Source organism: Equus asinus, chromosome 5 (assembly GCF_041296235.1).
Source record: "Equus asinus isolate D_3611 breed Donkey chromosome 5, EquAss-T2T_v2, whole genome shotgun sequence".
Lineage (NCBI taxonomy): Eukaryota > Metazoa > Chordata > Mammalia > Perissodactyla > Equidae > Equus > Equus asinus.
Window position 1 is genome coordinate 167369 of NC_091794.1, and position 14099 is coordinate 181467.

The following is a 14099-nucleotide window of genomic DNA, read 5'->3' on the forward strand; positions in this document are numbered from 1 at the left end:
ACACCCAGGATCCAAACTCTGGGCCGGCAAAATGGAGCACACGAACTCAACCACTTGGCCACGGGGCTGGCCCCCTCATAGGCTTTTTAAAATAATTTTCTTCAATAAGCATCAGTTTATTTAAAATGAAAGAACAGAAATACACTGAGTCACAAAACAATACAATAGAACTACCACAACCTCTTTCCAAGCATACGTCCACTTTCTTTAAAAGAAATAAAGTATACACGATTTCTACTACCTGCTTAAAAATCTTTTATATGTCTACATTGCAAATATACTGCCACATTAATTCATTAAATGCAACATTCTATAATAAGCACAGAAAAAATAAATTATATAAAATCTCTAAGTAGAGACTGAAAGGTAGACTAATGACTTTTTCCTACACATCCAATAAACTGCACACATTTAATCATTTCACTCCTTAATACTAAATTTTCTTTTGCACCAAATCTAAATTCAGTTTTAGATTATTGGGGAACTTCTTTAAATAAATATATTAAGCTTCAAATAATATTAGTGGCAATGACATGTATCTTTTCACGGTCTTAAGATTTGCACCTATAGTATACACCTGTACTGATACTTTGAGCATCAAGGGTCTCAAATTGACGATGCTCGTTAAATGTTAGGTACCACATTACCCCGATTTTCTGATACTCTGCTGATTGCTGTTACACGGGGGCACTCAGAGCAGCACTAACACACACACAGGTCACGGCTCCGGCGGGAACCCGGCACTGCGGGGCGCACGCGGCGCTGCGGCCTCATCGGTCTCAGGGCCTGACGACGATGACCAGCAGGTCGCGACAGTGGAATCGTACTCAGCACAGCTGAAGTTTGGCCTTCACTGTTTCCTGGTCTCTGTGCTAAGGGCTTTACTTGCGTCATTTAATCAATTTAGTCATTTAACTCTTCCCATTAAAAGAAAAATATGCCAATGGGCCATTTTAGGAAACGCGTGACAATTTCCTTTTCATCATATGCATCCTTTCATCCTGAGTTCTGAATATCCGGGTAACGGCGGGTCATCAGATTTGATAGATTAATAGTTTCGCCTCTGACAACATTTTTAAAAAATGATCATACAACAAAACCTAAGAGCGACAAGAACGCCCCTCCCCTGCCTGAGCCCCGCACAGGAACAGCCAGGCGCGCACGCGCGCTGCGCGGCTTCCAGGGCCCGGCCGCTTAGGCCCCGCCCCCGGCTCCACCCCGCCCCGGCTCCGCCCCGAAACAGAGCTCCGCCCTCTCCCCGCCCCCGGCTCCGCCCCGAAACAGAGCTCCGCCCAGGCCCCGCCCCCGGCTCCGCCCCGCCCCGAAATAGAGCTCCGCCCTCTCCCCGCCCCCGGCTCCGCCCCGCCCCGAAACAGAGCTCCGCCCTCTCCCCGCCCCCGGCCCCGCCCCGCCCCGAAACAGAGCTCCGCCCTCTCCCCGCCCCCGGCTCCGCCCCGCCCCGAAATAGAGCTCCGCCCTCTCCCCGCCCACGACACCGCCCCCGCGCCCCGCCCAAAACGAGAGCCCCGCCCCCGCCCGGGGGGTCTCCGCCCACGGTCCCTACCTCTCAGCGGCTCGAGCCCTGCCCCCACCGAAGGGCTCCGCCCCAGCCCCCCACCCCGGCCAAGGCCCCGCCCCAGGGCTCCGCCCACCACCGCACCCCAACCAAGGGCCCGGCTCCCGGCCCACAGGTTCCGCCCTCGCCCCGGGAGTAGGCACCGCCTCCTCCAGCCGCCCGCCGAAAAAACTTCCCTCGTGCCTCTCGCGGGACCTACGCCTTTTTGGCGAGATTTTGATAACCCAGGCAAAGCACTGTCCCGCGAGGTGTGGAACCGGAAACGTGAGGGATGAGAGCGGATTCCGGCGGAACTCGGAAGCCTCGCTGTTTTGTTTCCCGGATCTTTCGTTGCCGGGCAGCGTGGAGCTGGCGTTTGGCGTGTCCTAGCGGGATGGTGTTGACCCGGGTGAGGGCCGGGCCGAGGACGCCCAGAGCGGGCCGGCCTTCGTGCGCTGTCACGGCGGCGGGAGGGGCTGGTGGTCGGGGATCTGCGGCTGCACAGCCGGCCCGGGGACGCGGTTCACCCCGAGACCCGCCCTCAGCCCGGCGGGGCCGGGAGCTGGCGCGCGTCCCGGAGGCGCGGGGACCCGGACGAGGGCGCGGGGACCCGGATGGCCCGGATGAGGGCGGGGGCGGCGTCCGTGGGACGTGGCGGAGTTTACCTCCGGATAAGCGGGCGTGGAGGAGTTGTACGCTGACGGAGAGTCGCAAGGATACAGGCTGCGTGTGCTTGTCGCCGGGCCCAGGGTTTCACCCGGCTCCCCGTGGGCGCCGCGGGCTCGTCCCTGACCGCTCCCTGTGGGCGCCGCGGGGTCCCCCCGCCCCTGCTCCCGCGGACGCGCCCTCTTCTCCCAAGTGGGAGCCGCGGCCCGCTCGCTTCGCGGAGGCGCCCGTCGCGAAGTGCCTGCTGCGGGGCGTCCGGTCTCGGTGGCTTGCCGCCGGCGTGAGCTGGCGTCCGCGTGCCGGGTGTGACCGCCGTGCCCCTGTCCCGCAGCTGACCGCGGCGCCGGAGCGCAGGCTGGCCCGGCGGGTGTGCGGAGTCGTGCTGGACCACTTCGACGCCCAGTACTCCAGCGAGCTCGGCGACGCCTGGGCCGCGGTCAGGTCAGTGGGGCCGCCCCGGGCTCCGGGGGACAGCACGCGGCCGGGGCGCTGCGGGCGGGAGGGAGGACGGGACGGAGCCGCTGGAGGGGGAGACCCGGTGCCGGAGCCGCCGCCGGCCTCGCCTCGGAGGCTGCTTCGTCTCCGAAACAGGGACGCGCCCGTCTGACAAAGTGACGCTGTAGTGCGGAAGTCTAGAAGGAGACTTCTGAGGTTCCTGAAATTCGGAAGATAGCGCACCGCCCTGAAGCCAGCACGTCTCCATCCCGGCTAGAGCCCTGCGCTTGGTCCCCGCGTTTCTTCCCGGTGTCGGGGCTGCTGGGCGTTGAACACGTGCACACTCCTGTGTGCAGATGCTTTGTAGAGAACGGTGTAGGCCTTAAGGCGCAGGCATCAGGGAGCGGAGCCTGGTGTGCGCGTGCTGAGTCGGCCTTCCCGGGATGTGGCTCTGGGTCGTGCCCCGGAGACCGCTCGGAGCCCGGCGGCCCGTGGGGTCCTGCAGCGGGTGCGCGCAGCAGGGCGGGGCGACCGCGACCGCGGCTTCCCGAGCGGCCCGCAGGATGGCTGATCAGCAGCCCTGAAGCACCAGCACGCCCGGGAGCCAGGTCCTGGGGACTCCCGGGGACCGCCTTGGCAAAGGCGCCGGCGTTGAGGCTGAGGTAGGACGCGGAAGTTTGGGGCAAACCCCACGTTTCCCTCGGGGGGAAGCTACTGGCTGCAGACGCATCGGGGACTGCTCAGATGCCCATCTTGTTCGTCTTCTTTTGGGTCAGCTCAGGAAGAGTTTCTCCTTTACGAAGGACAACTGTAAGCATCATTTAAAAAAAGTTAAGTCTTTACAAATAACGATAAAGTCTGAGATGGTTCTCAGATAATTCTGGGACAAGTTAAGCTGTTTTAGAACTTGTAAATACTGTAATATGAAAATGTAGTTTAGAGTGGTGGTTTAAACTGGAGTTTAAAGTGGGTGACTTCTATCACAGAGGAAAGAAGAATCAGTGACTAGTGAAGTGTGATGGGTTCACTTGAGGAGACAGCACAGGTGAAGTGACTAGCCCGGGCTCCCTGGATGAGCGAGCAGGCCCGCAGGGATCCGGGCCTGGGCTCTCTGGTTCGAGGACTCCACTGCTGACCCTGTTCCAGTGCCTCTCATACCTGGGTAGTGTTAGGCACACATAGATGATTAAAAAGAGAGATTTCAAGAGGTATATTGTCTTCAGATTTTGTAGTGGTCTGGCTGCTCATACCCTGTAATGAGTTATTCTTGTATTTAATGTACTCAGACAGATTTATAAATTATTTGACCCCAAACAAAATGAGCAGTGAACCTCAAGTCCATTTAATTAGCTGTGCCTTCTGCTTCATCTACCTTTTGTTGTGTTTTTGTGGTTATTTAAGTTTTGCATAAACGGTAAATTTGCCGTGGGCACAGTAGAGGCTTTCTCAGCATAGAAAGTAGTCTGTGCATGGAAGATGGCGTGGAGAAATGAGAACAGAAGTGTTTTTGGTTTTTAACTGTTTATTTGCAAGACTTCGTGCTTGCGGAGTCTACTTCCAGGGAAAGTAAGTGTAGTTTGTCCTACCTGGGAAGTAATTTACTCCATAATTTTAGTTTCTCACAGTAGTGGGGAAGGGTTGGTATTTATTTTAGTTGTTTCATAATCACCTTTCTTGTGCGTCACCCTCTGAGCACCCCTTTAAAGTTGGGTTTAACCTGTCCCGGTCTTGCCTGTGCGCTCTCCCGCAGGTGCGCCGGCTCCTGGGGTGACAGCCTCCCTCACTGTGCTCTCCTCTCAGGCTGTGCGGGCCTTCTCAGGCTTCAGTCCCGTGGGTGTTTTCTGGAACCTTCACTCAGCTCCATACCAGGCACACTCAAAAGCATAGTATTTTTTCTTCCAAACCTGTGTTGCCATTTGCTGCTTTGTCTCAGTTGAAGACACCCCATTGGTCTGGTGCTGCTTCTCCCCACCTTCACTGCTGTTGCGCTAAAGAAGGAACCTTACTCAAAAACAAGTCTGGTGTCTGCTCTCAGCTCTTGGAGTGTCCTGCCTGAGAGTGTCTGTTTACCTGGGGGCTTGGGCCCCCCGGGAAGGTCTAGCCATGTAATTTATGGTGGGGGCTGTGAGCCGCAGGACCAGCTCGGCCTCCATCTCTGGAGGGTCTGGAGATACGGATCAGCCGAGTGGGCAGCCACTTGTGTGACTGAGCCCCACTAAAGTCTAGCCACCAAGGCTCTGGTGGTCCTCCGTGGTTGGCAGTGCTCCTGTGCGTGTTGTCACACATGGCTGCAGGGAGACGTTACCCTTGTCTGATGCTTCACGCCTTGGATGTTCCTGCACTCCTCTCCAAGCGTCTGTATAATAAACTGTAACCATGACCACGAGTTGGCAGTGAGTCCTGTGTGTCCTCCCAGCCTCTAACCAAACCTGAGAGTGATCTTGGGGACTCCAGACTTACAGTTGGTGTCAGAAGTGAGGGTGTTCCTGGGGACTCCCTAACTGTGTACTTGTACACACCACTGCCCTGCCCCCATCACAATCTATGCCCTCCAAATGCTGTGGCTGCTGCCTGACAGGTTTCTTAGCGTGGATCTCCTTTTTATCACCACTGTGACTACTTAGGCCTGCATCATGTCTTACCTGGCGTAGTGCAACAGTCTCCCACCTTTAGTATTTATTTCTTTGCTTATTTTTATCTACTGCTCTTATGGCACTATATGCCAGGCAATGTTCTAATGACCCTACAAATAACAACATAATCCTCTGCACAGCCCTCTGAGGAGATATACTTCCATTTTACAGGTAGGAAGGCTGAGGCATACAGAGGTGAAGTAACTTGCCCAGTGATGTCTGGCTCACTTGGGGGAGCCTGGGGAGTCTGTCTTAGCCACTCTGCCATGCTGCCATGTTCTGTGTGTCCTGGAGGGAAGGCCTCCCTTGCTCCCCACCGTCTGCAGTATCACACCTAGACAGGCTCCTTCCTCCGTTTCGGATGGTATGTGCTGTTCCCTCTGGAGGAATGACCCTTTGCTGCTCCCTCTGTAAGTCGTGACAGAGTGGGTTCGGATCCGTTCTGCGTCTTGTAGTGTATGACCTAGATGAGTGCCTCACTATCCCTCTCTGTAGAGAGGAAATAGTATCCATTTCAAAGAATTATTTGGGAAGATAAAAGGAAATTATGTATATTCAAAGTGCTTGGAATATTGTTGGACAAGTAGTAAAGCCTCGATACACGTTAGCAGTATTTTTATTACTGTTAGTGATATTAACCAGTTCTTCATCATGCTTCCCCAGATACTCTTGGCAAAGTTAGTTCTGCACTGTGTGTTTCCATTGCATTTTGTTTATAACAGCTGTTGTAATTCTTTCATGATTGTATCCTCATCATTTACTAAATTGCTTGTCTCTTCCCTGACAAGGGAGGATCTTGAAGAACCAGTACCTTAAGACTTGGGCAAGTCATCTGCTTATTCACACTTTAGGTGGTGTTTATCTGCTAGGCACTGGGCTAAGCACTGGGGATACAAAGATGGATTCTATATATTCTGTCCTCAAATGTATGAATGGAGGATTAGTTGGAAATCTTTATGAACTTTGGAAATTTTGTGTGCACTTTGTGGAAAGAAAAAAAAGAAGCCCCAGTTGAGTCTGGCCATCTGTGGATATTTTTTATTCGGACGGTCTCCTCGCTAACGCAGAGTTCACCATAGTCCACTACAGGGGGGAAAAATATTTTTATCACAAGATTGCATTCCCAGCATCTGTGAAGGGGTGGAGTGGGGTGGGGTTGGGGAGGGCAGACATAAACTAGTGTCTAGATTCCGATTTTGTTGCTTATGTGGCTTTATACACGTTTTAACCTTAATTTGTGCAAATCTCAGTGAAGTGGTAGCTTCGGCCCCTTTACAGTCAGAGGGTAGAAAGCTTGCAGCATCTTGGTTTGCGGCCTGTGCCTTGACCCTTCTGCAGCCATGTGCTGCCGCAGGCTCTGGAGGCCCTGGGCGGTGCTCAGCCTTTGTCGTCTCCACAGACCTTTCCTCAGGACTCCATCGGAGGCACTGTGGGTGACAGGTGTGGACACAGATCACCTGGTGAGAGACCAGCAGGAAGCAGGCCAGGAGAGAGCAGGAGGCCATAGCCCACCACTCGAATCTCTGAAGAGTCAAGTAGAATGGCTGGAAAACATCCTTTGGAGCACTTCCGTGGATTGATCGATTCTGTGTCTTTAAACTGGACGTTCACAGTGATTGAGGGAGTGCCTATAGTGGATGACAGCAGCGATAAAAAAAGGGATTTCTGGGTTTTTGACCCTGAAAATTCAGTTGGTTTTGTAATGTTCAGGGTTATACCAATTGTGCTTAGCAATGTCTAGGTAAAGTGATTTTTCATCCTCATCATTGGATTGGATGGTAGAATGGATACTAGAATAGTAAGAGAAAAGAACGGAATCACAGGAAAGTTGAAAAGAATCATATCAAGGAACAAACATTGTCCAAATAGCATATGGTGTGATTTTTCAGGGGACGTGCGGGCACAGGCAAGCTGCAGCAGTTGGTTTCTAGCTGCTCAGTTTCGGCCCATGTGCTTCCAGAAAATTCCTGTGCTCCCTGTGCCTGAGGGCCGCTTCCTCCTCCCAGTCTGCCCTTCTGTGACTGTCTCTTTCCACTTACCGGAGTGTGTACTTTCACCCTGCAGACCCTCTGCGTTCCTTCAGGGGAGACTGTGGGAACAGCACCGTGAGGGTCTAGAAAGTAGACGACCAGCGACTAACAGATTCTGTGACAGGTCAGAGGGTTTCTGAGGTTTGTTTTCAGCAAAAGTAGAGGAACTCCCCTTGAGTTGTCAGCTAACAGATCATTTAGAGTAATTTTGAAGATAGATCATTAAGTGACTTGGGCATATAGCTCAGAAGAAAATTTTAAAAAAGGGAGACATTGCTATAACAAAATGTGTTTGATTCTCACCCGTTTATTTAAGTGAAGGTTCTTCTCAGCCCTTATAAAAACATAAAATAGGAACAAAATTGATGTTCAATCCTGACTCATTATAGCACAGGTATAATATCCCTGGATATATGGAAAAAAGCTCATTAAGAGATCCATTTCCTATCAATTTTTCCTTTTTATATCTACCAAATCTGTAATGGTACTTTGACCAATTTTGTACTAATAATTTTATTGATAACAATCTAGAAGTTACCATTTTAACACTTTAAGAGATTTAGGGCCATGGTGAAAACAAATTTAGTGTATGCACATGTGCATTTGTGGGGTGGAGAAGTATGATGAGGTAATAAAGACGCTTGAGCACAAAAGTGTATTAGGATAAAATTATATCGGAAAATAGACCCTAGGTAAGAGAGGACCAGAAACAGTGGATTTCCCACCGGTTGAATTTAAATATACATTGATGGGTTTCACCATCAGTCTGGTATTTAGATTCCACTGGATACATTTTGAAACGTGGTATAAGTGTATTTTAAAATGTCAATTTTTATAGTATGCTGGAAATTACATCCTTAAACACATGGTGATGATTTTGATGTTAACTTAAAATGTGCCAGAGGGTACAGTTTTTTCAAAATGGTGTCAGTGGATGTACTACCAAAACATCTGCGCGTCGCTGACCTTGCGGGGTCCCTGTTCTCCTGATGCTGGTGTACTTGAACTTCCCGACCTCAGAGACCAGTGAGTAGAGCAGCTGCAGGCCCCTCCTTACGAATCAGGAGGAGACCTGCAGTGTGGCCCCTGACCAGCATCTTCTTGAGTCTTCTAATGTACACTCCCTCTACTGTCTGCTGGGCTGCTTGCCCGTTCGTCAGAGCTTTGGACCTGAGTGGCCACTGGCCTGCCAGCCCCAGGGCATCATCCTACCAGTGCAAGCACTGGAGGTTGTGTCTGTGTTGGGGGGAGGGGGGTCCCTGGTGTGTGGGTGCAGGGGGAGCTGAGACCCACATGACTCCACAGCTTTGCCTCCTTAGGACTGGGAAGCACCCACCTGAGCAGCCTCAGCAGTCTCTGCATTGAGGTGGTTCTGTTGCAGCTGGTCCTCAGGGCAGAGTGTGTCAGCTGTTCTCTTTGTTAGAGTCTTTGTTAGAGACAGTAGGCCTCCTTCTGGGAGCCCAGGGCCCCTGGCACCAGGGGAGGGTTGGGGTGGAAACTGCTGCGCTGGGTTGTACACCGCCAGTGCTGCAGTGCCAGGTCTCACACTCCTTTTGGACTCTAAAGCCGGCTGAATCTTGAATCAGGTACTTCTGCTTAGTAGCGATGAGACCTTGGCTGAGTTTCCAAGTCTCTGAAAGCCTGTTCCATAACCTCTAGAATGGGGGTAATAGCTGCCCTTCACGGTCGTTGTGATGGTTAAATGAGGATTGTAAACATCCAGTCACTAGTGATTACTGTTAATATTGTTGGAATGAGGAGGACCGGGGGTTGGGTGATAGGAGAAAGGCTTCCCTAGGAGATGAAGCCTAAACCGCCCCCTGAGCAGAGCGAGGAGAGTCAGTGGGAGACAGGTGGGTGGGAGAGGAGAGGAGAGAGGCAGTTCATGCAGAGACTGGTGAACGCTGAAGAAAACTTGTTCCAGGAAATTCACGTGGTTCAGTGGGTCTGGGTGTAGGTTAGGAGGGATCAGAAAATTAATCTGTTCTAAGCAAGGCTTTATGTTTTCTAGTTAAAGGTGAGAGAGACTAGTTCCTGAAGATTCCTGCCTCGTTCTACCATGAGTGCATGTTTTAAGTCTAATGAGGCTCTCTCCCTGCAGTCTTTCAGTGCCTTCCCATCACTTACAAGATACGATTTAAACTTTGGCGTGTTGTTCTTGACCCCGTAGTCTCCTGCTATGAGCCACAGCAGACCTGAGTCCCCATGTGCCCTGCCCCTCCTCAACCTCTGCCTGGAACTTCCTTCCTCAGGGTGCCTCTAATTCCTCATCCTTCCAGTTTTGACACATTGGGTAAACACAACAATCAGTGGTGTTCGTAAACTAACAGTCCTTTTGTATGATAAGGTTAGAAGGAAATAAGTAGAATGAAGAACCTTTGCTAAGGGCTCTGAAAGGAAATGTGGATTAGTGGAGAGACGCATGGTGGTCAGGGTTGGGAAGACTGAATACAGTACAGATGTTAGTTCTCCCCAGTTTAGTGCATTTACTACAACCCTAGTCAGGGTTACAATCTATTTACACAAGTATTTTATAAATTATTTTTAACTGACCAACTGATTCTCAAGTTCATCTGAAAGAATAGATGTTCTGAAATAGCTTTGTAAGTTCTGGAAAAAAAAAAAAAAGAGGAATGGAGATTTGCCCTGTCAGATATTAACCGGTTGAAAGTGACCTACTATTTGTTAGCTAAGGGGTGGACACAGTGCAGGCCAAGCCACTCCAGCCTGTGTTAATTGGGTTATGTTTCTGACCACTATTTCTCTGTTAGTATGTGACTCAAAACCCAGGATAGATTTTCATCCAGTTTGGAGGGTAAGAATGGGATGGACGGACGTAAGATTCACAACAGTGGCATTCACAGATTTCCTTTTGGGGTCTCTTTTAGTGCTGTGGTCCCCAAAGTGTAGTCATAGGACCCACAGCATCAGTATCGGTGGAGAACTTGCTAGAAATGCAAATTCTCAGGCCCCACCTCAGACCTACTGAATCAGAAACTCCAGGGTAGGCCCAGCAGTCTTTTACAGACACTTGAGGCGCAGGAATGTTTCAGAGTACCTTCTTAAACTAAGAGGTTGTCATCCTTCAGAAGAGCTGAAGCAGATGCCTTGGGCTCCTGAGATGCACCATCACAGGAGAAGGAAACGACAGGAGAAAGCGATGTTACATGTGAGCCCTCAGCTGGAATTCACATGGCACCCTTGGGCTCACAGGTATCATGTTTTGATCCAGCATTCCTCACACAGCCAACTCCAGGGTGGGTAGCATCTGGAATTTACATAATTGACTGTGGTTAATGAGGCTCCCAAATAACTCAGCCAGAAAGGTCAGCTGGTGAATAAGTTAAATATTTCCTGCTCTATCATCTGTCAGTTGATGTGAGCTTGTGATTGTCAAGAGAGCTAACTGTTGGAACAAATAAAAAATTAGGAAGGCCCTTCTGTGATTCTTAAACCACTCTTGGCTTCATGTCTGAGCCCCTGACGACCTCAGTAGGCTCACTCAACCTAACTGTAGGTTCACAGTTGTTAGCTTTCCGTCCTTCCATATTCCTCAGAGGAGAGCTTCCACACTCTTTCCTTTAAACCCCTTCAGTGGCAGTGCTTTTCCAAAACTCCAGTATTAATAGTCTCGGGTTCCAAGTTGTAAATTCATCTCTGAGAAAAACACTGTGCAAAGACTAATAGACTAAAATCTGTTTTGATGGATTTAGAGGTATGCAAATGCAGGCCATTTTCTTTGGCCAGATATTCTGAAGGGAGGGGCTTACCTGAGGCAAATGAAGCATGCTCTCCAGTGCAGACTTTAAGGGGCCCCTGAAACTCACTGATCAAGATAAATAATATTTTAATGACCAAAACTTATACAAAAGAAAAGACCTACAGTGAACAAAATATCAAACTTTTTGATTGTTTTACTTTTGTTTTTTAAAAGTGTATTAATTTTCAATATTGTAACTGAAATTGAGCCATAAAGCCTGATAATTTTTTTTGGGGGGGGGTTCGTAATAGTTTACATCAACGTGAAATTTCAGTTGTGCGTTATTTCTTGTCTGTCACCACGTAAGTGCTCCCCCTCACCCCCTTTGCCCACCCCCAACCCACTTCCCATTGGTAGACACTGAACTGTTTTCTTTGTCCACGTGTGTGTTCATATTCCACATATGAGTGAAATCATCTGGTGTTTGTATTTCTCACTCTGGCTTAGTTCACTTAGCATAATTCCCTCCAGATTCATCCATGTTGTTGCAAATGGGATGAATTTGTCTTTTTGTATAGCTGAGTAGTATTCCATTTTACATATATACCACGTCTTCTTTATCCACTCATCGGTTGATGGGCACTTGCATCGTTCCCAAGTCTCGCGTATTGTGAATAGTGCTGCAACGAACATAGGGGTACGTATGTTACTTTGGATCATTGATTTCAAGCAGTTTGGGTAGATACCCAGTAGTGGGATAGCTGGGTCATACGGTAGTTCTATTTTTAGTTCTTTGAGGAATCTCCATACATTTTCCATAGTTGGCTGCACCAGTTTGCATTCCCACCAGCAGTGTATGAGGATTCCCTTTTTTCCACACCCTCTCCAACATTTGTTATTTTTAGTCTTAGTGATTATAGCCATTTTAACAGGTGTAAGGTGGTATCTTAGTGTAGTTTTGATGTGCATTTCCTGATGATTAGTGATGTTGACCATCTTTTCCTTTGTTTATTGGCATCTGTATATCTTCTTTGGAAAAATGTCTGTTCATATCCTCTACCCGTTTTTTGATCAGGCTGTTTGGTTTTTTTATTGTTCAGTTGTATGAATTCCTTATATATTAATATGATTTGCAAATATTTTCTCCTAACTGGTGGGTTGTCTTTTTGTTTTGATCCTAGTTTCTTTTGCCTTGCAGAAGGTCTTTAGTCTGATGAATTCCTACTTGTTTATTTTTTCTTTTGTTTCCCTTGTCTGAGAAGACATGGTATTCAAAAAGATCCTTTTAAGTTCTATGTCAAAGAGTTTACTACCTATATTATCTTCCAGGAGTTTTATGGTTTCAGGACTTATCTTCAAGTCCTTGATCCATTTTGAGTTTATTTGTGTGTATGGCGTGAGATAATGGTCTATCTTCATTCTTTTGCATGTGGTTGTCCACTTTTCCTAACAACATTTATTGAAGAAACTGTCTTTTCTCCATTGTCTGTTCTTGGCACCTTTGTCGAAGATTAGCTGTCCGTAGATGTGCAGTTTTATTTCCGGGCTTTCAGTTCTGTTCCATTGATCTGTGTGCCTGTTTTTCTACCAGTACCATGCCGTTTTGACCACTATGGCTTTGTAGTATATTTTGAAATTAGGGATTGTGATATTTCCAACTTAGTTCTGTTTTCTCAGTATTGCTTTTGCAATTTGGAGTCTTTGGTTGCTCCATATGAATTTTAGGATTCTTTGTTCTATTTCCGTGAAGAATGTCATTGGGATTCTGATAGGGATTGCATTGAATCTGTAGATTGCTTTGGCTACTATGGACATTTTAACTATGTTTATTCTTCCAGTCCACGTGCATGGGATCTCTTTCCATCTCTTTATGTCATTATCAGTTTCTTTCAGTAATGTCTTGTAGTTTTCATTGTATAAGTCCTTCACCTCCTTGGTTAAATTTATTCCTAGGTACTTTATTCTTTTAGTCGTGGTTGCAAATATAATTGTATTGAGTTCTCTTTCTGTAAGTTCGTTATTAGAGCATGGAAATGCAGCTGATTTCTGTAAGTTGATTTTGTACCCCACAACTTTACTGGAGTTGTTAATTATTTCTGTTAGTTTTCTGATGGATTCTTTAGGGTTTTCTATATATAAGATCATCTCATCTGCAAACAGCGAGAGTTTCACTTCTTCACTCCCTATTTGGACTCCTTTTGTTCTTTCTCTTGCCTAATTGCTCTGGCCAAAACCTCCAGTGCTATGTTGAATAAGAGTGGTGATAGTAGGCATCCTTATCTTATTCCTGTTCGCAGAGGTATGGCCTTCAGGTTTTGCCCATTGAGCGTGATGTTGGCTGTGGGTTTGTCATATATGGCCTTTATTATGTTGAAGTGATTTCCTTCTATCCCCATTTTAAGAGTTTTTATCATAAATGGCTGTTGGATCTTGTCAAATGCTTTCTCAGCATCTATTTAGATGAGCATGTGGTTTTTATTCCTCAGTTTGTTGGCGTGGTGTATCACACTGACTGATTTGCAGATGTTGAACCATCCCTGTGTCCCTGGTATGAATCCCACTTGATCATGATGTATGATCCTTTTGATGTGTTGCTGTATTTGGGTTGCCAAAATTTTGTTGAGGATTTTTGCATCTATGTTCATCAGCGATATTGGCCTGCAGTTTTCCTTTTTTGTGTTATACTTGTCAGGCTTTGGTATCAGAGTGATGTTGGCTTTGTAAAATGTGTTAGAGAGTGTTCCATCTTCCCTAATTTTTTGGAATAGCTTGAGAAGGATAGGTATTAAGTCCTCTCTGAAAGTTTGGTAGGATTCCCCAGGGCAGCTGTCTGATCCTGAGCTTTTATTCTTTGGGATGCTTTTGATTACTGTTTCAATCTCTTTCCTTGTGCTTGGTCTATTCAGATTGTCTGTTTGCTATTGATTCAACTTTGGGAGGTTGTAAGAGCGTAATAATTTATCCATTTCCTCTAGATTATCCATTCTGTTGGCATATAGTTTTTCATAGTATTCTCTTATAATCCATTTTATTTCTATGGTATCCGTTGTTATTCCTCCTCTTTCGTTTCTAATTTTATT

At 48.0% G+C, this 14099-nt stretch overlaps 1 protein-coding gene across 2 annotated transcripts in view; it reads left to right on the forward strand.

Moving 5' to 3' along the window:
• Positions 1-1718: 1718 nt before the first annotated feature.
• Positions 1719-14099, forward strand: part of NSUN3 (NOP2/Sun RNA methyltransferase 3) — a 59056-nt gene continuing 46675 nt past the window's right edge. Inside the window, exons 1-2 of one of the 2 annotated variants that reach the window (XR_006528425.2) lie at positions 1719-1964; positions 2553-2662. Coding sequence is in view for 1 of the 2 variants with exons in the window: in XM_014858488.3 (XP_014713974.1) it covers positions 1848-1964; positions 2553-2662 (227 nt within the window). In the remaining variant the exon portion in view is untranslated. The remainder of the gene's footprint in view (positions 1965-2552; positions 2663-14099) is intronic. The other variant, XM_014858488.3, reaches the window with a different exon arrangement.